This window comes from Aristolochia californica, unplaced genomic scaffold, assembly GCF_029961685.1.
Source record: "Aristolochia californica isolate CCGP_79_NKW_82.1479 unplaced genomic scaffold, dmAriCali1.0.hap1 SCAF_11, whole genome shotgun sequence".
NCBI lineage: Eukaryota > Viridiplantae > Streptophyta > Magnoliopsida > Piperales > Aristolochiaceae > Aristolochia > Aristolochia californica.
The window spans coordinates 877,302-904,455 of NW_027181782.1; the positions used below are offsets into that span (position 1 = coordinate 877,302).

The window sequence follows — 27,154 nt, forward strand, 5'->3', positions numbered from 1 at the left end:
TTATTCTTAAATTAATAATTTAATATAATATAATTTTTTTATATATAATAAATGAATACATAAAATTTAATAAAATGATATGATTATTTCCATTAAAATCCAACTGAATTAATTTAGTGTTAGCATTGTGCGTCGAGCAAAACAACGAGTGAAAGTGAATTCATTGGTCTCATGGAGTGAATTCACTTTCACTCATTTTTTCACTTAAATGTCCATCCCCCTAATTAACCTCATAATGTCCATCCATGAAATTTTTTAATTTTTAATTTTTAATTTTAATTTTATTTTTTGGTTGATATTGTAATCCCTATGTAGAAGGTTCGAATTGCTTTTTCCTATTGGCTGGCCCAGTGGAAACGCCATCGACCCAATAAAAGTCGGATATTTTCGTCAATAAATTTAAAGATAGGGCTTTTTTAATAACTTCGCTTTATGCATCTCTCACTCGTGCCCTAGACCGTCGTCAAACCAGGGCACTTCTCGTTTCCTTCGCATTTCTGAGCAAACTGCATAGCAGGGCACCGGCGAAAAAGATAGAGAAAAGCAACTGCAACTCTTCTTCAAATGTCCGGATTCGATTTCTTCATCTCCAATCGTTTTAAATTTCATCGTTATCCTCATCGATTCTCTTTCTCGTCCCCTCTGCGTCTTTAGTAATTCCAGAAAATTCGAAATTTCCGGAATCTTCCGAGGGTGGCTCATTTTGCTGACGGTTTCCTGTAATTTTTCTCAACTTGAGAGCGATCTCGTTTACTGTTTCATTTTTTGTTTCATTGGGTTAGTTTACTCGTAGATCGGTTAATTCCTTTGGTATCAGAGTCTCCGAATTCGATTTTGTTCCTCTTTGTTCTCTGAGTTTTTAAAAGCGGTTGCGATGAACCCGAGGGGACGGTATCCGCCGGGGATCGGCAACGGGCGTGGTGGGAATATGAGCTCAGCGAATCCCAATTTCCACCCGAGAAACCCTACCCCTCAGCAGCAGTACGTGCAGAGGAATCCCTTTCAGTATCAGCAACAGCAGCAACAGCAGCAACAACTGCAGCAGCAATGGCTGAGGAGGAATCAGATGGTGACTGATACTGGCGTGAATGAAGTGGAGAAAACTGTTCAATCAGAAACCATGGATTCAAGGTTTGTTTAACTTGTTTTGATTTATTCCTTTTTCCTTTCTGCAATTGCTTAATTTCTTCTGTTTCTTTTTTTTATTGTTAGTATTGTGCATGTTATTTTAGTATGTCCTGGTGGTTTTTAGAAATTTGTATACTTTATTCTACTAATGCTTCTGGGGATGAAGTTCTGGATCTTGTGAGTGATTTAGCAAAATTATTGTGTAAAAATCAAGATTTGGGTGAAGGTGTTTTGAATTGCAAATTACAAAAATGCGTCTATACACTTAATAAACCTTAATCTTCTTATATCTCCCTAACTACACATCCTATGTATATGAAAATTTAACTACTAATATAATTTAACATGCAGAACAAGATTACATAAAAAAGTTAACTACTGAAGTGGTAAAATGACCAAAATACCCCCTCAGAGGTTAAAATAACCATAATACCCCTGAATGTATTTTCTAACACTCCCTTTCAAGTTGGAGCTTATATATCCAGGAGTTCCAATTTGTTGCATAATGATTTAAATTCTTGCTTTCCAAGGGCTTTGGTGAACACATCTTCTAATTGATCTCCAGACCGAACAAACAGAGTTACTACTTCATTTTTCATCACCGCTTTTCGAATGAAGTGGCAATCCAGTTCTATATGTTTAGTCCTCTCGTGAGACTGACCTAACCCACATCAACTCTCTCACTATGTAGTCATCGCCTTGTATTCAGTTTTTGCACTAGACCGGGCTACAACATTCTATTTTTTACTTCGCCAACGAACCAAATTACCTCCTAGGAAGACAAAATATCCAGAGATTTATTTTTTATCTTGTTTGTACCCTGCATAGTCTGCATCAGAAAAAGTATATATCTTCATATGATTGTTACATCTAAAGAAAACTTCTTTTCCTGGTGCTCCTTTCAAATACCTCAAAATTCTTTCTACAACTTCTAAGTGTACTTTCTGAAGACTTTCCCTTAACTGGCTCACTACACTTACTACAAAAAAAATGTCATGTCTAGTAACTGTTGCATAAATTAACTTTCCCACTAACCTTCGATATTGTGTTCTATCATTTAATTCATCACTTTACTCATCATGGAGATCATGTCCCACTTCCATTAGGGTATCAGCTGGTTTGACTCCCAACAAACCATACTCTTGAAGCATATCTTTAACATACTTAACGTTAATGCTTTCTTTACTTTTCGCCACTTCAATGCCCATAAAGTATTTCAACGGTCCCAAGTCTTTAATTTGAAAATGTGTAGACAAATGAGACTTGGTATTTTCTATACCCAAAATATCACTCCCAGATAATATATTGTCATCTACATAAACCAAAAACATCACAATTCAAGAGGTCCTTTTCATCACAAACAAGGAGTGATCGCAATGACTCCTCGAGAACTGAATAGATACTACAACCTGGCTGAATTTTTCAAACCAAGCACGTGGACTTTGCTTCAGCCCATCAATCGCCTTTTAAGTCTGCATACTTTATGTGTCTACCCCTGACCAACATATCCTGAAGGTTGCTCCATATATACCTCTTTTTCCAGATCACCAGGCGTTTTTAATGTCCAGTTGACGTAGGGACTACCCTTAACTCACTGCAAGTGAGAGCAAAATATATACAAACGACAAATGAGCAACATGCGAAAAAGTTTCAAACACATAAATACCGAAGGTTTGAGTATACCCCTTGACAACCAACCGAACTTTATACCACTCAATAGAACCATTTGTATTATACGTGATAGTAAAAACCAACCGGCAACCAACAACTTTGGCCCCAGATGATAGATCACACAGTTGCCATGTATCCCAATTTATTAAAGTATCCATTTCAACGTCCATAACTTGCTTCTAATGAGGAGACGGGAAAGCCTCCTGCATTGAAAAAGGAATAGTGTAGGTAAAAATGGACAAAACAATTTTTTTATAGAAGTTAGATAATGAACAAAAAGACATAAACTGAGATAATGGATACCACATACCTTTACCTTTCCTGACACCCTTCTTGAGTGCAATAGGAAGATATAGATCATTCATTACCTCCAGGATCTTGAGATGAAGTAGTGTCATCGTTCGGTGAGTGTCGGTGGTGATACTTCTTTCTGGTGTTTATATACCTGTAATTGTTTCTTGACAGTGATAGCTTGTGATGGTCCAACAGGCTAATCAACTGGTACATAGATAACTAGTGCCGGTTCAGGTGAAACAATAGGATTATAAGCTAAAAATACAAAGGAAAAGAATGATACATCCTTAAATAAAGTAACATCAGTAGATACCAATGTTTTTTAGTAGACGGGCAAAAACATTTGTACCCCAAAAATACACACTTAACTGCTTGGGAATACAACTTATCCCTGGAAGATCCAAATACATAAGCAAAACAGATACATTCAAACACGAAGAGGGAAATAGCAAATAATGGTGTGAACGGCAAAAGAACCTGCATAGGATTTTTTCCTTCTAACACAAACAAAGGCATTCTTTTAACATAGAAACAAGTTGTAAGAACAACATCACCCCTATAAGGCTTGGGCACATGCATATGTATCATCATTGTCCTAGTTACCTCTACTAAATGGTGATTCTTACGTTCAACTATGCTATTTTTTTGAGGGGTAAAGACACATGATGTCTGATGAATAATTCCTTGTTTTTGACACAAGATTCAGAATTTATGACTCATGAACTCAAAGCCATTAGCAGTACGCAAAATATGAAGCAAAGCAGCAAACTGATTTTATTTTATTGAAGAAAAGTTTGAATACATCAAAGGTCTCAAAGTTTTCCTTAAGAAGGTAAATCTAAGTACACCTACTAAAATTATTGATAAAGGAAATAAAATACATATGACCAAACTGACTAGTCACAGGACAAGGACCCTAGATGTCTGAGTGTACAATCTCAAATAGATGGTTGGTTTATGAGACGAGACTGGAGATAAACTTCTGTGATGTTTGCCCAGTTGACACGACTCACATTGAAAAGAAAAACTTGAAAGAAAGTCTGGAAAGAATTGAGTCAGTCTTGCTGTAGACGGATAACCTAGCCGCAAATGCCACTGTAGAGGAGAATTTGCGGTATGTAACGGTTGAATACTATTCTGTCGATGATTCTCCAGGTAGTATAGCCCATCTCTCTCATGAGCGGAACCAATTGTCTTCCTCGTCGCGAGATCTTGAAAAACACAATGAATAAGATAAAATGTGAGAGAACAACTCATTGACTTGGCTAGCTGACTAACCGATAACAAATTTAGAGGAAACTTGGGAACAAAAAGCACTAATTGAGGAGACAAAAAGGAAGCAGGAGTAACATTGCCTACTCCTTGAACAAGAGAGAGAGAATTAACTGCAAGATTAACATGTTTGACACACAAAAACTCTTTTAAATTGGAAAACATTGACAACATACTTGACATGTGTTTGGAGGCTCCCAAGTCAAGAACCAGGATGGTGATGAGTTAACATGATAAGCTGCCATACTTGAGTCATTACTAGTAGAACTAGGAACTGGGATGGAAACATGAGCTATAGATGCTGAGGTCGAGGCAACAAAGATCTGGGCCACGCGCTTAGCAATCTGTTACTGTTGCATCTCATTTGGAGCACCCTATGTGACCGACATAAAAGAGTCTAAACTCCCACTTCCACAATCAAGAGTTGTAGAATTAGCCCATGCAGGCTTCCCAAACTTAACCCAGTATCTGTTAGAATAATGATTATTCCTACCACAATGAACACACTTCCTTTCTAACTTACCATCACCACGTCCTCTACCTCTGCATGGGCCCTCTCTACCTCGACCTCGACCTTGACCTCTACCTTTGCTTGGGCCCTCTCTACCTTGGCCTCTACCTCTTCCTCTGCCTTTGCCCTCTCTACCTTGGCCTCTATTTCTACCTCTAAAGGAATCTGTAGGGGTTGATGTAGTGTTGGAAGCATTAAGAGCAATGGCTTCCATTGTCTTACCTCCTTTACCTGTTCCTGGTAAAATTGTCTTCTCAGCTCTCATAATTTGATTAAAAGTGGTAGAGAGAGTAGGGATTTCATCTGATACTAACACTTGAGCTTTAATAGCATCAAATTCAACACCTAAACCATCCAATTTTTTTTTGCACAAACAACTGATTTTACTAGTTTTCTCGACTCATTTTCATTCATAGTAAACAGATGATATACATTGATTTCCTGCCATATGCCAAGGAATGCACTATAATATTCTGTAACAGTTCAATTTTCTCTTTTCAACCCAAAAAAAATTTGTATGCAACTCATAAACTCGAGAGAGATTACTCTCCTGTGCATATAAAGATTCTAGAGACAGCCACATAGCCTTTGCTGTTTCACAGTTCATCACCTAATTTTCAAGAGTAGAATCAATAATATTGACTATCCAGGTCATAATTCACTTGTTTATATATATATACATCCTTTTCAAAAAAAAAAAGGGTCATAATTGACTGTCCTTTGCCTCCCAATCATCATCTGGAGTCATTGGATGATCATCTCAAATAAACTTCTTCTTCTTTCTACCCTTAAGATACATGTTGATAGACTTAGCCCAATTAAGATAATTAGGCCTTGTCAATTTTTCGGAAGTAATCGTGATGGTATCCTTTCCATGAAACCTAGAATTTACTCTAATTGGGACATAAACTTCTCTTGTCCCAGCCGTAATACTGATATTTGATCACAAAATACCCAATTTAAGCTTCTAGTCAACTTCCAGATTTATCACCAAGGTGGGCCCCACTCACAAAATTATGGTTAGGGCACAAAAACAGGATATGCGCACAAACAATCCAATAACCAGCAATTCACAGCTATTTCAACCAATATTATGCCAAAGTGGTAGCAATTAGGGTTGATGTCATCAATTGGGTGATGAAGTAGGCATCTAACATTGGATTGGGTGACATAGATCTCAAAAAACCTAATTAGGAACCCAATTAAGGCAATCAAAGTGTTAAGAATCCTTCAATGATTCATAAAGACCAGTAAAAGGTTATAACAGAGAAAAGAAGAAAAAAACTTAACTGTGATGAACCAGCATCAAAGCCTTGTTGGTTTTCTCCTTCTAGCAGGCCGTCCTCTTAAAAAAATGAGAAAAATCTGCAGTAGAATGCTCCCAGCAATGATCTATTGCTCTGATACCATGTAAAAATCAAGATTTGGGCTAGGAAGAAGACAAAATTGAGAGAAAACAGAGAAAAGAGAAGAGGAAATTTCTGAAGGGCTTGAAAGGCTTCGTTGGGAACTGTGTACAAATTCCCAGACTTCTTAAATAGGTGTTTTGAGTTACAAATTACAAAAATGCCCCTTAATTAACCTTAATCTCCTCGAAAATTTAACCTTGGATATAATTTAAAGTGCAGAACAAGATTACATAAAGAAAATTTAACCACTGAAGTGGTAAAATGATCAAAATACCCCCGAAGGATAAAATGACCAAAGTGCCCCTGAATGTATTTTCTAACATATTGTTATGCTAATTAGTTCAAAATTAATTTATTTGGATCTTACTGTGTTTAAGGGCCATTAAGTTTAAAAAAAGAATAGACAGTTATATGGGAAAAAGCGATTCTTGTTGAGTATCTAGCCTCGTCCTAAGGTACTTGTGCATTAAATGGAGTGGCATATTTTAACATAGTGGTATGATTGAGGTATTAAATCATGAAATAACTTTGATTTGACTGTTAAATTCTGTGTAAATTTAACGTCGGTTACTCTTCAAGTGCTTATTGTCTTTGCTTGAAATGAAGATGGAAGTACAATCTATACAAACAATAAGTGAGTGAAATGCTCAGTATTTCCTCACGTCCATGGTACTTTCTTTTACTTGATTTTTTAACCAAACTAGACGTGGATCATGTTACTTCTGAGTTCTTTTGAAGTGGTTGAAGTTTGCAATTCTTTTATCCATTATGTATCTGTCTAATTTTTTTTTCTGCTTTAATTTTTGGATTCAGTTCTCAAGATTGGAAGGCGAAGCTAAAGTTACCACCACAAGATACACGATATAGGACAGAGGTATGGATGGAAACTATCGGTTGAACTTTTTGTGGTATTGTGCTTTAAGATGGCCTGAAATTGTGATAGTTCCTTCTGTTTTCTTCTTGAAAAGAGTGGTTGACTTAGGCTAGTATTCACATTAAAGTTTCTGCACTTTTTATTTTTTTTGGATATCAGTATTGGCAGGATTATTTTTGTAGAAGTTCAAACCAACCTGCTGACTATGCAGTTATTTCATGATAACTCTCCCCCTGTGACTGATCTAGGGGAAATAGAAAAGTAATCCCATGAGAACATGTAATAACCTTGCATGGATTTTCATAAACCACACCCCCCCCTCAATTTTCTGTTTCTTTTATATTTGTTATAGTTTTACTGTTGCTTCTACATTCTGAGGTGTGTCCCCGGGCCTGTGGGGTTCCTTCTCCCTCTTTTTATTCCTTTGTTTCTTAATCAATCACTTTTAAAGAAAAAGATTCTGAGCTCAAACTGTCTTTTTGTTTTCTGTAATTCTCCTGTATTTTGTGTCCCGGTAATATGTATGATGGTTACAAATCCATTCTAAAAAGGAAAAGACTTGAGCTTTTTCAAGTGTATTTTGGTGCACGGTCATTGAATATATATATATATATTTTCCTGTATGTATGATTAAATTGTGAGCAATATGTATGGAGAGAGTGGACTCATCGTGGTAGCTTGCTCTGAAACATTCACTGTCTTTACTTTGAAATGGACGATGGACATTTCTGCTTGGTAAATGTAGTTCTGTTTACTCTTTTTTCTGCTCCATGATGTTTTTTAATGATTCCACGAGGTTTGAAATGCATATGCAATGAGTATTGACTTATCTTAGTCATTAAGTGATTCATATGCTATGAAACCATAAAATATTTACTATTTGGGTGAAAGATTAGCTTTGCAGTAGGGTTTGAAGTTAGTCTTTTATTTGATTTTCCTTTCTGTTGAGTTTTGTGTACCAAGATTTTAGGCTCCATGATATAATTGAACACGTGAAATTGAAGTTACTAGGGTCAAGATAGGACGAAAATAATTTAGCTTCTTTTTCCAGGATGTAACTGCCACCAAAGGAAATGAATTTGAGGACTATTTTCTGAAGCGAGAGCTTCTAATGGGTATTTATGAAAAGGGATTTGAAAGGCCTTCTCCTATCCAGGAGGAAAGTATTCCCATTGCTTTGACCGGTAGTGACATTCTTGCTAGAGCTAAAAATGGAACAGGGAAGACAGCTGCTTTTTGCATTCCAGCACTTGAGAAAATTGATCAGGATTACAATGTCATTCAAGGTTTTTACTTAACTTTCACTTAACTCTATAAATTTTCTGAGCATGTTATATGAATATGGAGATGTTATGTCCATCGTGTCTTTTTTTCTTGCACAAATTGGTTACCAAGCCTTGGATAAAGTTTTAATGGGCAAGACGAACATATACAAATTGAAAATGATGAAAATAAAGTTATGATTCACACATTGAATGGAAAATTTTCTTCCCTGCCCTTAAAATTGTAGAACATTTTATGCTTATGAAATACTGCAGTGGTTTTTTGTCAATGACGAACTGGAAAATTAGGGCATTTCCTTTCAAGTCAACACTAAGAAAATGGATTTGTTCTTATCCTTTTAGATATTCAGAAGAAAAGGGGAAAATATTACTCACGACTTTATGATTTAAGAAGGATAATCATTCCTTTATGACATGTCACTCTAGGAAGCATGTATTCAAAATTTACATATTGATTGTATGTGTTCAGTTGTGATACTTGTTCCTACACGAGAGTTGGCTCTTCAGACATCACAAGTATGTAAGGAGCTGGGGAAGCACTTGAAGATTCAGGTTATGGTTACCACTGGGGGGACCAGCTTAAAGGACGACATTATGCGTTTGTATCAGCCTGTCCATTTACTTGTTGGGACACCTGGAAGAATACTTGACCTTGCTAAAAAAGGTGTTTGTGTCCTCAAAAATTGCTCAATGCTTATTATGGATGAGGTACGACTCTCTGCCTTTCACCAATGCAAGATGGTTCCATTTGGCATCTCATGTTTCCCAGATGGTTTATGGAACTTCTTAAGTTTTCATTTGTTTTGGATTCAAACAATATTGTTTTGGTAAGGTGTTTATATACAAAATTTCAGGCTGACAAACTTTTATCTCCGGAGTTCCAACCATCAATAGAGCAGTTGATTAGTTTTGTTCCTGCAAATCGGCAAATTTTGATGTTCTCTGCGACATTCCCTGTAACTGTCAAGGATTTTAAAGATAGATATCTGAACAAAACTTACGTTATTAATCTCATGGATGAGCTTACTCTCAAGGGTATCACCCAGTATTATGCTTTTGTGGAGGAAAGACAAAAGGTTCACTGCCTCAACACTCTTTTCTCAAAGGTTTCACACTTGACCCACTGAATCTGCTTAAATTCTTGTCCTCTCTCTCTCTCTCTCTCTCTCTCTCTCTTTCTCTTGGTTGTCATCTTTAATTAAATGATTTGGATTTTATGCAGCTTCAAATTAACCAGTCAATCATATTTTGCAACTCGGTGAATCGTGTGGAACTGTTGGCAAAGAAAATTACTGAGCTTGGCTACTCCTGCTTCTATATTCATGCAAAAATGTTACAGGATCACCGTAATAGAGTGTTTCATGACTTCAGAAATGGCGCTTGCAGGAATCTTGTCTGTACTGGTATACAGTCTATGTTTAACAGCACCTATCTTTTTCTTTTTACTTGTAGTAGTAAGGTTTCTTGTACGGTCAGCTTATATTGGTCAAAGAGGTTAGCTTTTTTAAGTATCATGTTGAGTCATTTCTTTTTATTTTATACTGTTTATTGCATCAAAGAAGTGGGGAAGTGATTATCATTGTCACCTGTTTTAGCTTTTTTCCCTGTACCAATATCTGCGTCATTCTGGATTTTTTTGATTGAACAAATGTTCTGAAGATGCTTACAATGTTCCTGTGCACATTGGTTAAGTTTTCTTCTTGCACTGTTAATGAGTCAAAACTACTTTCAGTTTCCGGTGTTTCTGTTATAAAAATATGCTATTCATGCTAATATATAGGTGAAGAAGAAACTGTTGATGTGATATTGATTTAACTCTTATATGTGCATGTAATAGGTTTCATGCTAATTGAGCTTTGTTAGTTGGTTCCTCGAGTCTTTTGTGTGAGGTTTGCTGTACTGGATTCCAAAAATCCAGGACACATTATAGTCTGTATAATTTGTCCTTACAACATTTTGATCAAAATGAGAACAAGCTAGCTTTATAATCCGTGACAAATTTTACATTGTAAACTTGGGTAACTGGAGATATTATCTCGTTGTTGTGGAAGCACTTCATGTCATGGAAATGTTAAGCTAAAATTAAGGGCTTCAGTATCTTAGAACGTCACTAGATTGATTATTTGAAGATATTAGGTAAGTGGGAGTATACATTTACAAATGAAAAGCTGGTAACGTTAACTCTGTGGTCTTATGATTTAACAGATCTGTTTACGAGGGGAATTGACATCCAAGCTGTTAATGTTGTAATCAACTTTGATTTTCCCAAGAACTCAGAAACTTATCTCCATCGGGTATGTTGGTTTCAAGGGTTTGTGTCTTTCCTTGGAAAATATGTTTACAATGCTTAACTGCATTAGTAATGCATTTCAGGTTGGTCGCTCAGGAAGGTTTGGTCATCTTGGATTAGCAGTAAATCTGATTACCTATGAGGACCGCTTCAACTTGTATGGCATACTTATCCCTTATTTATCGCTTTTCACTTTTTTATTGAAGAACTTAAAATGTCAATGTTTACTTTGATTGATCAAGAAGTTCTTTTATAATTTTGTATGACCAGATATCGGATTGAACAAGAGCTGGGAACCGAAATAAAGCAAATTCCTCCTCAAATAGACCAGACCATCTACTGCAGGTGATCTCTGAAGAACCAACGTCTGGAGTGAACATTGAATAAATGGAAAAGATCCAGCTGCATGTACATATCAGCCTGTAAAAAGACTGCCATTTCAGGTACCAAATTGGTGATCGCAGCTGTTTTTACTTCACTGGTTATTGTGTACCGCAGCCCATAGTGATTGTCTTTCATTTTCAGGCCCAATGCTGGGTTTGATTTGCAGCTTGATAGCTGCGAAGTATCTAACTGGGATTTTGCAGAAGGGTTCTTAGCATACTTCAGTATGACATTGTTGCTTAGTGATTTGGACAACAATTACTGGTTCGTCGTTGTATGAGCTCACCTTCCTAATGTGTAACTTGTACTTCTAGATTGAAGCTTCTTTTAGATTTTCATTTGGTAGACGGCTTCTCGAAAAAGAAAAAAAAAAAAAAGAAAAAAAGATGGTTGAACGGGTTCAGTTGTTATTATGCGCTATCTTGTTCTTGACTTGTTTGTAAACTCTGGCTATTTTACCAAATTTACAGACAGCTGCCAAATTTACTTTTGGAAAGAATGCTTTTGATCAGTTTCCCACTTTCTCCCCATTTTCTTGCAGAACTACTGCAAGTTGTCGTAAGAGCCTGTGTTGGTGGATGGAAACTGTAACTGTTAGACTGCAAGCATTGAGGGCCAAAATCGAGCACATAAGAAAGCAGGACTTTAACCCTAGAATTACTCCTCTTTGTACCTAATGACATCAAATGATTAGTTACCCTTACAGGTTAGGAAACATCTAGCTCTAATACCATGAAAAATTTATATAAAACTCGAGGTGATCTTCCATTTCTAGTGTTAGGCTTTTTATATGGCCTTGGTTGTCTTTCCCATACTCCCAAATTAGGGTGAAGATCTCCATCCTTTTTGTTCTTTCGGCTTCTACTCCCATTCAGAATCCAAAATCTTTGGGGGATTTTTTGTTTGTAGGCGCAAGTTATGTAGCCCTAAACGGTAGTTTTAGTCATTTCGAGTGTAAATTAAAGAAGGGTTTGATAAAATTTGGTAAAAGTCTTTTCAAATACCCAATAAATCAACGTAAGTTCTTGAGCTGGTTTTATATCCACTGCGTTGTGACCTTGATTGAGCTCACCTAGATGAAGCATCAGAGACGGAGAAAAGTGATTGCTTATATGAATCGAAACCAGGATAACGGGTTAGTAAGGAAAAGAGGTAAAACCCAGCCGGGCAGCGACGTCGGTGGGAGGGGTCTTGTACGAATATAATATAATATTCGAATTTCTGAAACAGGTGGCTGCACTCGTTATAAATGTTTGTTTGGTTTCTCTTCAGAGAGGAGCAACGTGGTTTTCCGTCTTCAATATCGAAGGGGACGTTGAAGAAACTCTTCGAAAGTTCAGCGTTAAACAGGAGAAGGGCGACAGCTTATATCCCTGCCCGACGAAGCGATCCAGAGAGCTCCACGACATCCGCAGTAGGACCTCCATGAGAAGCTCATTTAATACCCAACGCGTGGAGAAGTTTCGACCCCGCGATCGTGTTCGTCTGTAGTAGTTTAACTGGATAAGGGAATTCGAAAAACGAGGTTCTGGTTCTGAGTGTTGCAGAGTGAAGAGGACGAAATGGTTTTGGGCATCGATGCGAGGGTGTTTACTTATGCGTGTCATGTGCTGGCGGTGGTTTCGGCGGTGTTGGTGTTGGTTTGGTGCATTGATTACCGTGGGGGATTGGCTTTCAAAGCAACCAATAAACAACTTATTTTCAATGTATCTTCTTCAATTGCCTCTGGTTTTCTAAACGAGTCTTTGTTTTGTTGTGTATGTTTTTTTATTAGTTCGTTGAAGCAATTGGGGAATGGTTAAATGTTCTAACAGACTTCAAAATGAGCTGCGATGCTTTAATTGAGTTCGTCTTTCCTCATGTCTGATATTCCTTGATTCATTTAGCTTTTCGGTCATTGACGATTGTATGTAACTACTGGTTCTTCCTAAGTACTGGAATTGTACAGGATAAGAGTACCAGTTGATCGCACCCTTTCTCTTCATCGTGTACCATGTCTCTCCATTACCTTTTCGATGCTTTTTTTCCGTCTTCTTTTTCTACCCATACAATCTTGGTCTGAACAGTGACCTCTGTTCTTAAGAGTAACCTTTCTTCTCTCTGCATATTTTATCTGTAGCTTCACATTTTCATTACCAACTCTATAGAATCTGCTTTTTTTGTCATTGTTGTCATTATATATGCTAGCCTCTGTGTTCTTCTGCCTTCTTTTATATGAGTGTTGACTATTAGTCTTCTTCTGGTGTTTCTTTAAACGTTTTGGAGTCCAAACAGGGCTGAATAAATGGTCAAGGCAAAACTAATGTAATGCAAGAGTCAGTAAACAGTCTTTAAAAACTGACTTTAGTATTGTGAAGTTTCTTCTAATTAATGTCGAACCGAAATAAAATGATCTTTCTCAGCTCTTGTTACTGAATCTTGTCTAAAATCTTGGATGCTCTCAATCTGCCAGAGAATGAGGGGATGACATAAGCTTTGTGTTCCAGGTTCATCCAGTGCTAATGCTGATTGGGTTTGTTATCATTGGAAGTGAAGGTCACAAAGACAACTCATTTCTGAACTTTCTTAATGATTCTGAGTTTACTTTCTCATCTATTACTAATATCTGTTTGTCGTAGAATGCAGCTATAATCAGTTATAAGGCTCTCCCATTCAGGAAAGCAGTGAAGAAGCTGATTCATCTTGTTCTTCATACTATTGCTCTTGTACTTGGGGCTGTGGGTATATATGCTGTTTTTAAGTACCACGATGAGATTGGAATTGCTAACTTGTACAGCTTGCACTCCTGGTTTGGGCTTGGTACCATTTGTTTATATTCTATTCAGGTATGGAAATGGAAATTATGGATCAATCAGCAATAACTCCCATGTTAGTTGTTCACTCAGGTGGAACACTTCAATTGGAAAATGTTTCTTTAGATTCCTTTCCAGTGTGAGTGGAAATGGCAATAGATCACCATGACTACAAAACTCTGGAAGATTAATGGGTCCTTCAGAGAATCAGATATTATCTGTATGAATCCTCTTATGTGCTGCAGGAGCTGTTTTAAATGCACAATGTAGTATCAAGGGAGTTAGCTCCACTTTTTTACTTGGTTATTAACACAAGTTTTGCAGTTTATATATCTTGTCTGTCTAAAATGTTCCAAATCATTTGTTACTCTAATTTGATCTTGGCATTTGAAATTCCAGTGGATTTTTGGCTTCATTGTTTTCTTCTTCCCGGGCGGCACACCATCTCTTCAAAGTGGAGCTCTCCCATGGCACAGGGTTTTCGGGCTTTTCGTCTACGCCTTAGCCTTGGCTACTGTTGAATTAGGGTTTTTGGAGAAGCTCACTTTCCTCCACAACTCTGGTCTGGACAAGTATGGCTCTGAGGCTTTCTTAGTAAAATTCAATGCTATTGCTGTTGTATTATTTGGTTCTCTTGTTGTCTTGGCTACTATTTCTGCACCCCGTGTTAATTAATTAGATTTAAGGGAGATTGAAGCTTGTCTGATTAGTCAGACTGCTCTCTTATTTGTTCGATTAAGAGGATCCCAGTCCTCCTTCCCACTTCACATAGAGTAGAAAAATATGATCTCCACTAAGAACTGTTAAGGAAGAGTTTCACATGGATTAGTGAGTATAAAGATTTTAAGTTTATTAGTTGGAAAAAAAAAGTTTCCTAAGTTGGTTAGCCATTTTAGGATGAACCTTAGACCCAATTTCACATGGTATCAGAACACATACTCATATGTGCCACCCACATGTAGTACCAAATTTGAACTCATAACTAATGGGGGTCAACTAGGTAATTATGGTGGGGATAGATTTGCAATGTCATAGGGCAGGGGTGGGGTTAATGTCAGAAACTTCATGCAAGGTCTGGTTGGAAATAGGGTTTGATCTAAAAACCTAACTTGAATTATCTCTCCTCTCAATAAAATAGCTCCCATTGTACTTCGAATGATTAATGAAAGATAGTATGATTATGACTTCAATTATAATCAGTTCTGAATCGATCATTTTTATTAATATGCATTGTGCAGAGAAAATAATGCCATGGGTTTTATCACTCCCACTCTGTCATATATTATGATCCTCAAAATCAAAAGATTCATCTTAACAGTCAAGAAAACGAGTCAGGGTTTGATCGAATTCAACTCGGTTGAGTCAAATCGAAAATCATATAACAAAATCACTAGAAAATATTTAAAAATCTAAGTTAATTTGCATGAATCATTAAATATTTCAAACAATATAGACAGAGGAAACATTATGAACTATCAACAAGCTATGCGGCTCCTCGTCTCCATTTTTGGAGACATTTCATCTGATCAATGGAGGCTCTCTTCTGTCGCTACCAACTAAAGCCGATGGATTCAAAATTCTTCTGTAACTCAACTCCAGACAACCAAAACTCAAACTGGAAATGCTTACAGAAAACAGACATGTTCGTGTCTCCTTGTGCTTCAATTCAACGCCTTTGTCTGCTGAGATGCTTCACAGAATAATCTCATGAGTTTCGCTTTCTAAAGCTGACAAGATGATGGATGCCACGTAAAACTCTCCGTCTCTTCTTGGCAGACCCTCTTTGCCCGGTGTAGCGCTTTCGATCGATACCGCAGTAGTCGAGAGAATTAAACTGAGAAAGCCCCAGCGTTACCTTTCTTCTCATCAAGACGAGGAGTTACTCCCACGTCTGACCTTCTCTGCAACTAAACCATGGATCTGACGCCCATAGAAACCTTTCTTCCCCCCCATATAAGAACCCATCTCGCCCACTTGGTAGCACCCATGAACGACGAGTCCCGCCGGTCAATTGCCATAAACGTTTTACATTTCTGAGGATAAAGAATAGTTTAAATCGATCCATATTCATAATGGCCTATTATCTATGCATTTTACTGTTTCTCTTAATGATCTCGTCAAGTAACCAGAAATTTTTTATAGCATAGATGTTTTGTGGTATTGCTTGAATTGAGGCTACGAGGCCAAAATCTAGAGCATCCAAGGCTTGGCAACACCAAATTCTAACTCTTCTGAAACTCTCATGTAAATGAAGGATTTTGTTTAGAATTTCCTACGCAGAGATCGAAAATACCCACTTGGGTCACGCTCAAAATCCTCTCCCAACATGTAGGAATCTCTTCATGGAGCTTTTCATCCTTCTTTTGGGCGTATCATCAGATCCCAAGAACTTCCTAAGCGTTCTTCTTCTCCCTTTCGGTGCTCTTAACCTGAAGCCTCTTCGGTGCAGTTCAATGAAGGTAAGGGAGCACTGGCCAGTTTTAAATAGTGATCTGCAGCCATTAAAGCTGCATACTTCTCCTAGAAATCAGTTGAGATTCCATTATTATTAGTTTATCTAATTAAATGATTCATGAGTTTCAGTAAAACAAATGGTTAGTTTAGGTGCAAAAGAAGGGTTTTCTTGTTAAGTATGAGACCTCTTTTTCTGGAGGTCTATTTTCTGAGAAACTAAAGACTAAAGAGCATTACTCTTCAATTATCATTCCAATTAAGATGACCCAAAAATCAAGCTAAAGAGTCAAACAAGAAAAGAAAAATGGGGATTGTCTTCAAAAGCCTTTGTTCCATTCAAGAGAGAGAATTCTACTTCATCTTCAAAACATTCTGAAAAATAGATTAGAGGAAAACAATAAGAAACACTTCAAATGTAACTGGTTTGTGTGAGATGATGAACTGAACCACTCACTAAGAGATATTTATACAGTTTACAATGATAATCTTAACCGAAACGCTAAGCTTTAACCAGAGATAAATACAACAAGAGATAATTACATCCGAGATCTTATCCGGGAAGATAAACCAGAGATGAACAGTCTTCAAAGTTCAGAGTGATTTGGATCAAGCAATAGCTACATAGATTCCAGGATGCTTCAATCAGTATTTGGAGAAATCTCATCATCTTTAGCTAAAGTTCTCACTCATCCCACAGTTTCAGTACTCTCACCCTTTATCTTAATGGTGCACATGCACTGATGCTCATGTACTTTCCCTCTTTCCCTTTGTACAGAGCCCCGGCATGCTTAAAGCTAAAGAGTAAATCATGGTATGCTTTTTGTAGGGTTCCTACTTGAGCTCATGAACCCTACTATGCTCCCACTTGTTTTTCTTCTAAAGTGGGTACTGAATAGATGAATTTATCTTTATACTTTACTAGTGAGGCAAAAGGAAAAAGAAAGAGAAGATATTTGTGGCCTTTAGGGTCAGTTTGGAACCCCTAGAAAATAAAATGAGAATTTGATGATTATTATTTAAAAAATAGTTAGTAAAAATAAGATAATAATTAAATTCTTCTTTTCGTTAACTATTTTTGGGAATAATAACGATCAAATTCTCATTTTTTTTCTTTTCTTTTCCGCAGGATTCCAAACAAACCCGTAATGTCGTTATCCCTTGTGGATTTTTGGACCACTTCCACTTTTCAACTTTTCCTGGTAAATGTTTGAGTCTTTTTATTGTTTCTCCGGTCTCAAAAACCATCTTTCATCACAAATGAATCATTAAACTCTTTTGTAGATATAATTAATGACATATGATTAAATATGGGAAAATAAAAACCTTCAATAAAATAATTTTATAGAAATTAAAAACTTGTTTTGTAAGTGAGCTCGTCCCAGTAAAATTGACATTAAGTCACTTGTGTTGGATAATTTTTTCGACGAATCTACAAACAAAACTTAGGTTAAGTTCGAGAAGACTTGTTGAAAATAGAAAGAGATTGAGTTCAACATTCCTTCTCCAAATTTTGGTCTTCAATGAAATCACCGGTCAACCCGACAAGTTGTACACCCGAAAAACCTAATTTAATTTTCGGTTATCATGGATTAATAAAAATGTTTTTTCTTGTGACTTTCTTAACCCTAATTTTTTTAAAAAAATAAAATAAAAATTGAAATTGAAGGTCCTTACATATGGGAAAATTGAGAACCTTCATTGATTCATTGTCTCCAAACATGCTCCTCCATTGCAAACCACCCTTAATGAAAAACAAAAGGAATGGGCCAAGGTGCACGTTTAATGTTCAAACACATAAGTGTGGATTACAGCAAAATCCCTCATAGATGGGGTCCATGTAATAAAGGGCTACAATCCCTAACATTTTGTCGCGTAGAAAGTGACCATTGTAATTTCCTCTTTGACCTTCTTTAAGTGGGCCACGACTGATGAGGCCCACTTTAAGCACAAATAATCGAAGAAGAAGATGCCCCATCTGTCACATTAACACGGCCCATTAACGGTTTTATCTGTCTTTTTCACTATGACCTTTTTGTCGCACATGCCAACCCGTAACGCTTTTTCTTTCTCACGTGACCTTTTCCACCTAATCATTAAATCCTTCTTAGAATCTCCTCCGCCACGCTGTCTATTATCCTTCTTTTTTATCATTTTAATTTATATTATGAATTATTTTAATATTTTTTAATAAAAACTTTAAAAAATTATTTCAAGAAAAAAGAATCAATATTTTCTAATCTAAAATAATACTCCATTTTATTAAAATACAAAAATTAGTTTTTAATATTGATATTTACATTATTGGATATAAAAAATATAATATTTAATTATTTATATTTAAATAATAATAATTTAATTTAATTATAATTAGCATATCACCAAATTATTGGATAATAATAAAAAAATATTTAAATAAATCACATAAAAAGGTCCCACTCAATAGAGAGTCATCTAAGTCAGAGGCTCCCAGGTTTCATGGTAGTCACACATTCGATCAAATGGACAAGCTACCAACCGGGTATACCAAATTCTACTGAATTGGACCAAAAAAGTAGATACTAGAGATTTAGTTCGAGACACTACGGAGTTGAAATTGACATTCCACTAGAAATCGGTCCCATTTTAATAAATACTATGTGACATATAACAGGGTGAAAATTGTTAGAAAATATTTTTTAAAAATTTAAAATATTTTATTTATTAAAAAAAATATTTTATTTATTAAAAAAAAAGTAGGATGGGCCCCACTCCTATGTGACTGTGAGATGTGTTAAGGAATGGTGGTGGTCCCGGGCATGGTAGCTTTTCCAGTTTAATGAGGGGTTGCTGGTGATATCACTTTTCTTGGCTGCAAACCCACGTTCTAACCAGCTCCAGTTAATTTATTAACCGCAGTTGATATGACCAACCTCACGGGTCATGGTCAACACATGAGCATCTTTAAAGCCAAGTAAAGAAGAGAACAACTACCCCACCTTACCTTGCGGGCCCGATCCAAGTCCATGTCTCACTCTATTCACGAGAAGCCCATCCAACGTACCTTTTCTATTGAAATTGCAAACAGTAATCAGATAGAGAAGATGGGCCCACGAGATGGACGGTTACAGATTCTAATCCTCGAACACGAAGCAAAGTAGGCCATAATCAGCAACTTTAAGAAAAAAGCTTAAAAGTTAATAGAGGGTTAGAATGCGATTATTAAAAAAAAAAATAAACAAATTAAAATAATGAGGTGGAAAACCTGGATGAGCACGTGCCAAGTGCCGTTGCCACAGGCATTTACTGTGGTACCCCTAACTTCCATAAAAATTCCAGTTTCCGACCCCGGTCAATCAAGTTATAGGGTTTAGGGTTTAGAGTCTAATTCTTACCAAATCCCTTCCAACTCGCCTTTATTTGATCCCAAGGAGTCTTGATCCGGTTCGATTAAAGCCTAGAAATCAAGGGGGCTCCCTCTTAAAAGTTGAGCAATTTTTGAGCCATTTGATAGAACAGATCATAAATGTTCTAATTAATGAGGGATTAAGTCAATAAAAGTATGATTAAGCGTGTTAAATAATCCATGGAGGTGATGAGAGTCAGCAATTCAAAATGATCATTAGTTGGCTATTTATAAGAGTTCATAACTTGTTCTTGACCAAGGGAAAATTTTTACCATAGAAGATTAACAAGAGATTCATAATTGAGCAAAAAAAGTAACATTTACTTCTTATGGGTTTGTACTAAGTAGGTTTTTCGACTTAGAATCGATCGAACACATAAAAAATCAAATTGGATTAGCCAAATCGGATCAAATTCTTATTTTCTTTTCTTTTTTACTGTAAAAGTCAAACGGGGAGAAGATGATGGTTTATTACAAGGAAAGGAAGATTTCTGAAGCATGAAATGGTAGGGAAATGAAAGAAGCTGCAATATTTTTGGTACAAAAATGGGAAAAGCTTGTTATTTATCCGAAAATGACTGAGGATTTCCTTCACCCAAAAGCTTCTTTCAGACAGGAGAATTTCAGAGATGTCTACATTGTAAAACTTGAGGGATAACACTGTACTTTCAGCTCCAACAGGCAACAACTACGGGTCTGAAACTCCTACCTCCTGTCTCCGTCGATTATTTTATCTTATTCAGTTTACTTGTTTAATCAAATCTTTCCGAAAGAAGCTTCGTCATTTTTTAAATTTACTTGTTGTCTGTTTCGGATCGTCTCCAACTAAAAGGAACTGCCGAGAAGACGAAAAAAAACCACTCACCATTACTCAGATCTGTTGGCTTTTCGTCCAGTCTTCTGTTCATTCGCTGTATCCTGAATCCACAATGAGCAACCCGTCGCCGTTTCAATCTCCTTCTCCCCGTATACCCAGTAATCGATCCACATTTTTGAGTGTCCAAGTATCTCAAACTCTTCTGCAAATGCTGTTGAATGGAGAAAACTGAAGAGCTTCTTCAGTCAATTTTGGTTTATATTTCTTTCCTGGAAAGACATAAAATCAGTCTTTGCTGCTTCTGTAGATATAATGCTTGATTCTGTAAGAGATTTCACACCTGAACTGAACAATTTAAGCTTCGGCAGAAAGATGTGGAATTAAAAACCTCTCAGCGAAGATGTTCAAGGCAACCAGATGGAGAAGCGAGAAGAACAAGATCAAAGCTTTATTCAAGTTGCAGTTTAAGGCAACTCAGGTTGTGATCACCATCGGAGTTTCTTTCAAATTGCTATCCTGCATGTAATCTGAATTGATATTACCTGCATACCAGGCAATGTGAGTGGGCAATTTATGATCTTCAGAGGTTTGCCTGTCTTTTAACTCCAGCTTTTTTTTTTCTTCTTCTTTCCAGGTGCCACGGGCGGGATGGGATGGTTTGATGGTGTCTCTGGTTCCGCTCGAGCTCGGCAAACCAACTGTGAAAACAGTAAAAGCTGCAGTTGAAGCTGGAGCCTGTGAGTGGGAGAACCCAGTCTATGAAACTGTTAGATTCAACCAGGACCCCAGAACTGGGAAGATTAATGAGAAAATCTACAGAATTTTTGTTCAGATTGTAAGAGATGAACCCTGTTTGCATTTTCTACTTTGAGAATTTGGTTTATGAATTTCTGACACTAGACTTTCTCGATTTTGAAGGGATCATCGAGAAACAATATTTTAGGAGAAGTCGCAGTCGATTTTGCAAATTATGCCGAAGCAATTAAACCTTCCACGGTTTCTCTGCCTGCAAAGCCTTCAAGCTCTGGCATAGTTCTGCATGTGAGTGCTTTTTTCTTCTGACTGTAATAAATGGTAGTTCTCAGTATTTTCACATGACTGCTGCCTGATCTCGAGTTTCAAATTGCAAACCTGTCATGGAAGTTCATAAAATGTACAATGCAGTTATATAGGTTCATGTAATGAAAGGAAATTTGTTAACATTTGGTTATGATTCTTGTGGCTTGTGGTAGGTTACGATTCAAAGAATCCAGGCAGCTGCTGATAGAAGGTAAGGGAGAATTTGCACTCTTTTATTTTATGCTATTGTCCACTTTGTTTGTTAACTGGAGTAGTTTATTTTCCTTTTTTTCTTTTTTTTTCTTTTTTTTCTTACTTCCTCCAGGTTATGACTTTTTTTTTTCCCTTTCTTTAAACATCTTTCAGAGAAGAAGAGAATGAGGATGTATCAGTTCAATCAAATGGGAGAACCCTGATGAGTCAATTAAGTATTATTGATACAGATGAAACCTCTGAAGTTATCAATGATGTCAACAACTATATTTCTACAGAAGTAAGATATTCTTTCTTAGAAGAAGACAGCGTCCGCTTCCCTTCACCTAAATTTTAGCTTCTAGCATGTCTAACAGAGCATCAGCCTTCAACCACTGAAGGATTAAAAGTATTTCTTATGGTGTTTAATAGCAGTCCGTGGATCATAATACCCTGTTTTTAAAAATCTTTTTTCTTCTGTTGTCTTGCAGGATAACTCTTCTAACTCAGGTCAAGGTCAATTGGCTGTACCTCACATTCATAGCACTCCAGGGAATGCTGATTCAAATGGATTGACCAGGGCATCTAGTGGATCTGATGTCATATCGGGTTCAAGTCTAGAGGGCAGCTCAGAACAGAACACCCCAAAAGGATATGAGTCAAAGAGTAACAATGGCCATCAGGATGTGGCAAGCTTTCTTTCATCTTTAAGAAACAATTCTACCACTCAGAATCCAACAGAGCATCGAAGATCTAACACAGAGTGGTCTGTTAGCTCTGGCCCTGATGGAAGTACAGATGATTCAACAAACAGTTCTGAAAATATTCTTACAAAAGAAAGATTAGAGGACTCTGATATTTCCGTAGAAAAACTTAAAAATGATTTGGTTGCCATGGGGAGGCAAGCAGAGGTATCAGAACTTGAACTACAGACCCTCAGAAAGCAGATTGTGAAGGAGAACAAAAGGGGGCAAGATCTGGCTAAGGAGATTGGTATTTTAAAAGAAGAAAGATATGCACTAAAGAGTGAATGTGAACAGCTCAGAGCCTCTAAGCAGAAGGTGAATAAGTCACAGATTGAAAGTGATGATCCACGGTACATTCTGGATGAAGTCAGACAGGAGCTGAACTATGAGAAAGATTTAAATGCCAACCTCCGGGTACAGCTTCAGAAAACACAAGAATCTAACTCGGAGTTGATTCTTGCTGTGAGAGAATTGGAAGAGCTATTAGAGGAAAAAAACAGAGAATCCTCTCGGAATTCTTTGATTCAAACTGCTGTCAGGGTAGAACCTAAAGATGGTAACCATACCGAGGGCTCAAGTTTGGTAGTATCTGGAAGTAATGGAGAAGGGGAGGTGTGGGAGACTGTTTTGAAACAAGAAGAGGAGGATGATGAAGAGCAGCATGCATTGGAAGAACTGGTCAGGGAGCATGATGAGACCAGAGCTCACTACTCTCTTGAGCAAAAGCTTATAGACTTGTGTAGTGAGATTGAGGTGTATAAGAAAGACAGAGAAGAACTAGAGATGCAAATGGAGCAACTTGCCCTTGACTATGAGATTTTAAAACAGGAGAACCATGACATGTCTTCAAGACTGGAGCAAAGCCGGTTGCATGAGCAACTGAAGATGCAATATGACAGCTCAACATCTTCAGCAGTCATAAGCGACCTGGAAACCCATATTGAGAACCTAGAGAAAGAACTTGAGAAACAGGCAGAAGCTTTTGAAACCGATCTGGCTGAACTCACTCAAGCAAAAGTTGAGCAGGAACAAAGAGCTATTCGAGCAGAGGAAGCTCTGAGGAAAATGAAGTGGAACAATGCTAGCACAGCTGAAAGGCTTCAGGAAGAATTTAGGAGGCTTTCATTGCAAATGTCTTCTACATTCGAATCTAATGAGAAGCTTGCCATGCAGGCACAAGCAGAAGCTACTGAACTACAGATGCAGAACTACGAGTTAAAAGGTTTACTAGAAAATGCCAATGAAGAGCTTGCATTGATGAAAAATCAAAATCAGACAACACTGGAAGATGCTTGGAGCCAACTAAATGTGAAAGCTAAACAAATGGATCAGCTGGGGGCAGAATTGGAAGAGAGGACCCAGGAGGTTCAGAACCTGAAAAGATATGGTGAAGAACGGGAGAATAACTTACTGGAAGAACTTCAAAAGCTGCAAAATCAGTTAGCTGCGGTCATAAGAGAGAAAAATGAGCTGTATAGACTTGCAAAGGAGAATGAGACACTCAGAGCTGAGATGCAAAGAATGAAGGAATCAGTTGAAGAGGAGAGGAAGATGTTGAGTAGACGAAATGTGGAAAGAGATGCACTGAAAGAATTAAACGAAATGAAGCTAATGAAGGATGAAAAGGAGTCAGTAGTTTCTGCTTTGCAATCAGATATGGAAGTGCTTAAGTCTCAGTATAATGACTTGAAGCATACTTTGTTTGAGCATGAACTGGAAAAAGAAAACCTGCAAAAACAAGTATTGCATCTCAAAGGCGATCTTCGGAAGAAAGATGATACAATTGCCATTATTGAGAAGAAACTTAAAGAGAGTAGTTCGAAAGTCGCAGTTTCAGATGGCACTGCAAAGGCAAGTTCAAAGACTATAAATAAATCAAGCCCACCTTCTCGTGGTTCCAAAGAAGTTGCTACACTAAGGGAAAAAATTAAAATTCTTGAGGTAAATACACCACAATGTACACTCCAAAATAGAAGTAAAATTTTCTCCACTATATTCTGACTTCGAATATCCTTCATTTTTTTTTTTTGTGGTAATTTATCTGCAGGGGGAGATTAAGCTGAAAGAGGCTGCTCATGAAAACTCCACTAACTCTTTCTTGAAGAAGGAAAAAGATCTATATGATAAGATTGAAGAATTGCAGAAGGGTTTGGCAGACTTAAGGCAAAATAAGCCAAGCTCTTGTGGAGATGAATGTCACAAGGTAGGTCATTGTAATTTGTTTACTTTCACTCTTGACTTTCTTCTTTTACATTTTAAAAGCACTCTTATGAACAAGAAAACAATGAAGATGAGGGCCAACAACATCTTTCACATCAATGAGAATGTTCATCTCTATACAGAAAGCTCAAAATTTTGTGTACTTCGTCTCTCAAAACTATGATAGGGACTGCACACCTCTCAAACCAGGGAGACAAGTTCATGACAAGGATTAAAATGAGTACAATCTGCTGTGTCGGCTGATATTTCTGACACAGAAATTAAAATATTCTAATTACACAATACATCAACTAATACAATGGTAATCCGTCACATTGCCTTGGTGCCAATACCTGACTTGCTTTCCTGTTAAAAGAAGTCCAATATGCAGTGATGATGAGCCACTCGTCCCTAGCCTTATTTAATGTTTTATTTATTTATTTATTCATATTTTTGAATATTGACATGAATTTCATCAGCATACAATGCATCACACTTATACACATAAAAAAAAGGTACACAACAGCAAAAGGAATAAAAAACTAAGCATGGTTCCATGCGATCAGAAGTTGGTGGGTTGAACCCAGTCTAGAATGAGGTCAGCAGTACCGGGTTGTCATTGCCCAGGTGCTTAAAAATATTTGAATTATGCTGAGACAAAATGAATATGCTGAGAACGACGAGGATGTATTGGCAAAGGTTGAGATTATCCGGGTTGTCATTGCCCAGGTGCTTAAAATATTTGAATTATTGCAGCTGATCATTCAAGTCTTTGGGATGATAAACAGAATATCATGAACAAACAAACAGTAACTCCGTTGGAACTCATTTTTGCAGGATGAAGCGGATGAAATGAACATGAAGGCAAGTTCTAATTCCTCCAATCAAGCACTGAAAATGAGGTAGAGATTTCTGGACAACTCAGTTTAACCTCTTCCCTTCCAGTTTTTAATAATCAAAATAGTAGTTGATAAGAGTAGCAATGTGGGCTTCTGATGGATGAAATAGTGAAGTGGGTCTACATCATTTTATTCTATTCTCATGGCATTTCTTTCTCTGCAGCAGCGATGCAGCTGATATAGACAGAATACAGAACTCTACAAGCCATGGTCACAGTACTGAATTTTTAAGTGAAATGACCCATCTCAAGGAGATGAACAAATCCATGGAAATTGAGCTGAAAGAAATGCAAGAAAGATACTCCGAGATAAGTCTCAGATTCGCTGAAGTGGAAGGCGAAAGACAACAGCTTGTGATGATGGTCCGCAACCTCAAGAATGCTAAAAAGAGTTAGGACCTGTCAGAAAATTTGATTTTTGTGTATACATGAAGCAATTTTAGATTTGATAAGAAAATTATAAAATGTATATCTGTTTTTAAATTCTTTTCATGACCTTGTTATTTCTTCTTCTTCTTCTTCTACTTTTTCTACTTTTTTTTTTTTTTTTTTTTGTAGAAAGGAAATTTAGCTTTGAAGAATAAATGTTTCTTGTCATTTCTGTTTTCCAATGCTTTGAAAGCTCACAGGACTAACAATAATCAGGATGATCAGTTCATTTTTTGGAGTTCCTAAAGTTGCCTTGGATGTTTTCAGAGCAATAGAGAAGCTTAGAGACAATTGACAATTTCTGGTTGGTATCTGCATAGATTCTCTAAGCAAGGCTTCCTTCTTGAAAAGAGTATCTGGCCCGGTGTTATCATGAAACTGATCGAGATTCCTGAAAGGGATCCATATGACGGGGTCACAGTCAATCTTTGCTGAACTAGGAAAGGATGGGTGATTGCTTGTGTCAAATGCTAATTTTCTTCTAATAGGTCTCATCGTTTTCAGTGAAAGAGATGTTGTCAACCCTTAAGGAACTGTTATTCTTAATTACTTCGCTCCTAAATCCTTCATCCATACTTTGTGGTTATGCTAACATTGTTCCGGTCAAGATCTTTCATCACCCTACAGTCAAGATGACATTCAATGAAGGCTCCAGGCATTCCTCCAGATGACAGAATTGCATGAACTGATAGAGGATTAATGGAAGGAAAGCTGGTGCGAAATGATTCTACAAGTGGATTCCAACACAGGCATTGGTGGACAGAGGCCTTGGCTTAATTTTCTGGCATCCTTAATGGAGCTCAGAATTATTTCATCAGTTAAATCACATGAGTATGAATAAAAGAGCTGAAGATACATATCCAAGCTTGCAGCTGCTGCGTAAAGCTCATCCGAGCATTCCATGACATGATTATGATGAGAAACCTGCCTACTTTTCAAGCAAAGAATACGTCTTTTTCAAAGCAGCATCACAAAAGGAAGTTTGGGATCATCAACAAGAGATGAAACCTGTCTTTCTAACTTCATTAAATCCTGGTACTCAAAAGCAGCCTCCCTTTATGCATCAGCTT

The 27,154-nt window shown here is 37.1% G+C and overlaps 3 protein-coding genes across 5 annotated transcripts; all 3 read left to right on the top strand.

Annotated features, from left to right (window-relative positions):
* The first annotated feature begins 485 nt into the window (after positions 1-485).
* LOC137944216 (DEAD-box ATP-dependent RNA helicase 6-like) lies at positions 486-11,861 on the top strand. Of its 2 annotated transcripts, XR_011110796.1 has the most exons (10): positions 487-1,131; positions 7,099-7,159; positions 8,211-8,445; positions 8,912-9,150; positions 9,297-9,548; positions 9,665-9,845; positions 10,648-10,736; positions 10,816-10,889; positions 11,003-11,175; positions 11,258-11,859. XR_011110796.1 is itself a non-coding variant. In XM_068789802.1 (9 exons), exons 1-9 carry the CDS (start codon positions 875-877, stop codon positions 11,079-11,081), a joined length of 1,467 nt encoding a protein of 488 aa, XP_068645903.1. In that variant the 5' UTR covers positions 486-874; the 3' UTR covers positions 11,082-11,861. The 2 variants fall into 2 exon arrangements, 1 of the variants encoding a protein (XP_068645903.1); XM_068789802.1 differs by having other exon boundaries at positions 486-1,131; positions 11,003-11,861.
* Positions 11,862-12,413: 552 nt separating this feature from the next.
* LOC137944203 (probable ascorbate-specific transmembrane electron transporter 1) lies at positions 12,414-14,592 on the top strand. The gene is made up of 4 exons (XM_068789782.1): positions 12,414-12,822; positions 13,603-13,651; positions 13,742-13,941; positions 14,308-14,592. The coding sequence occupies exons 1-4, from the start codon at positions 12,679-12,681 to the stop codon at positions 14,581-14,583; spliced, it is 669 nt and encodes a 222-aa protein (XP_068645883.1). The 5' UTR covers positions 12,414-12,678; the 3' UTR covers positions 14,584-14,592.
* A 5,967-nt stretch (positions 14,593-20,559) lies between these two features.
* LOC137944686 (uncharacterized) lies at positions 20,560-26,172 on the top strand. Of its 2 annotated transcripts, none has more exons than XM_068790403.1 (9): positions 20,560-21,039; positions 21,196-21,396; positions 21,480-21,602; positions 21,794-21,831; positions 21,987-22,113; positions 22,304-24,499; positions 24,606-24,761; positions 25,595-25,659; positions 25,820-26,172. In XM_068790403.1, the coding sequence occupies exons 1-9, from the start codon at positions 20,962-20,964 to the stop codon at positions 26,049-26,051; spliced, it is 3,216 nt and encodes a 1,071-aa protein (XP_068646504.1). In that variant the 5' UTR covers positions 20,560-20,961; the 3' UTR covers positions 26,052-26,172. The 2 variants fall into 2 exon arrangements, with proteins under 2 accessions (XP_068646504.1, XP_068646505.1); XM_068790404.1 differs by having other exon boundaries at positions 25,823-26,172.
* Positions 26,173-27,154: the final 982 nt, after the last annotated feature.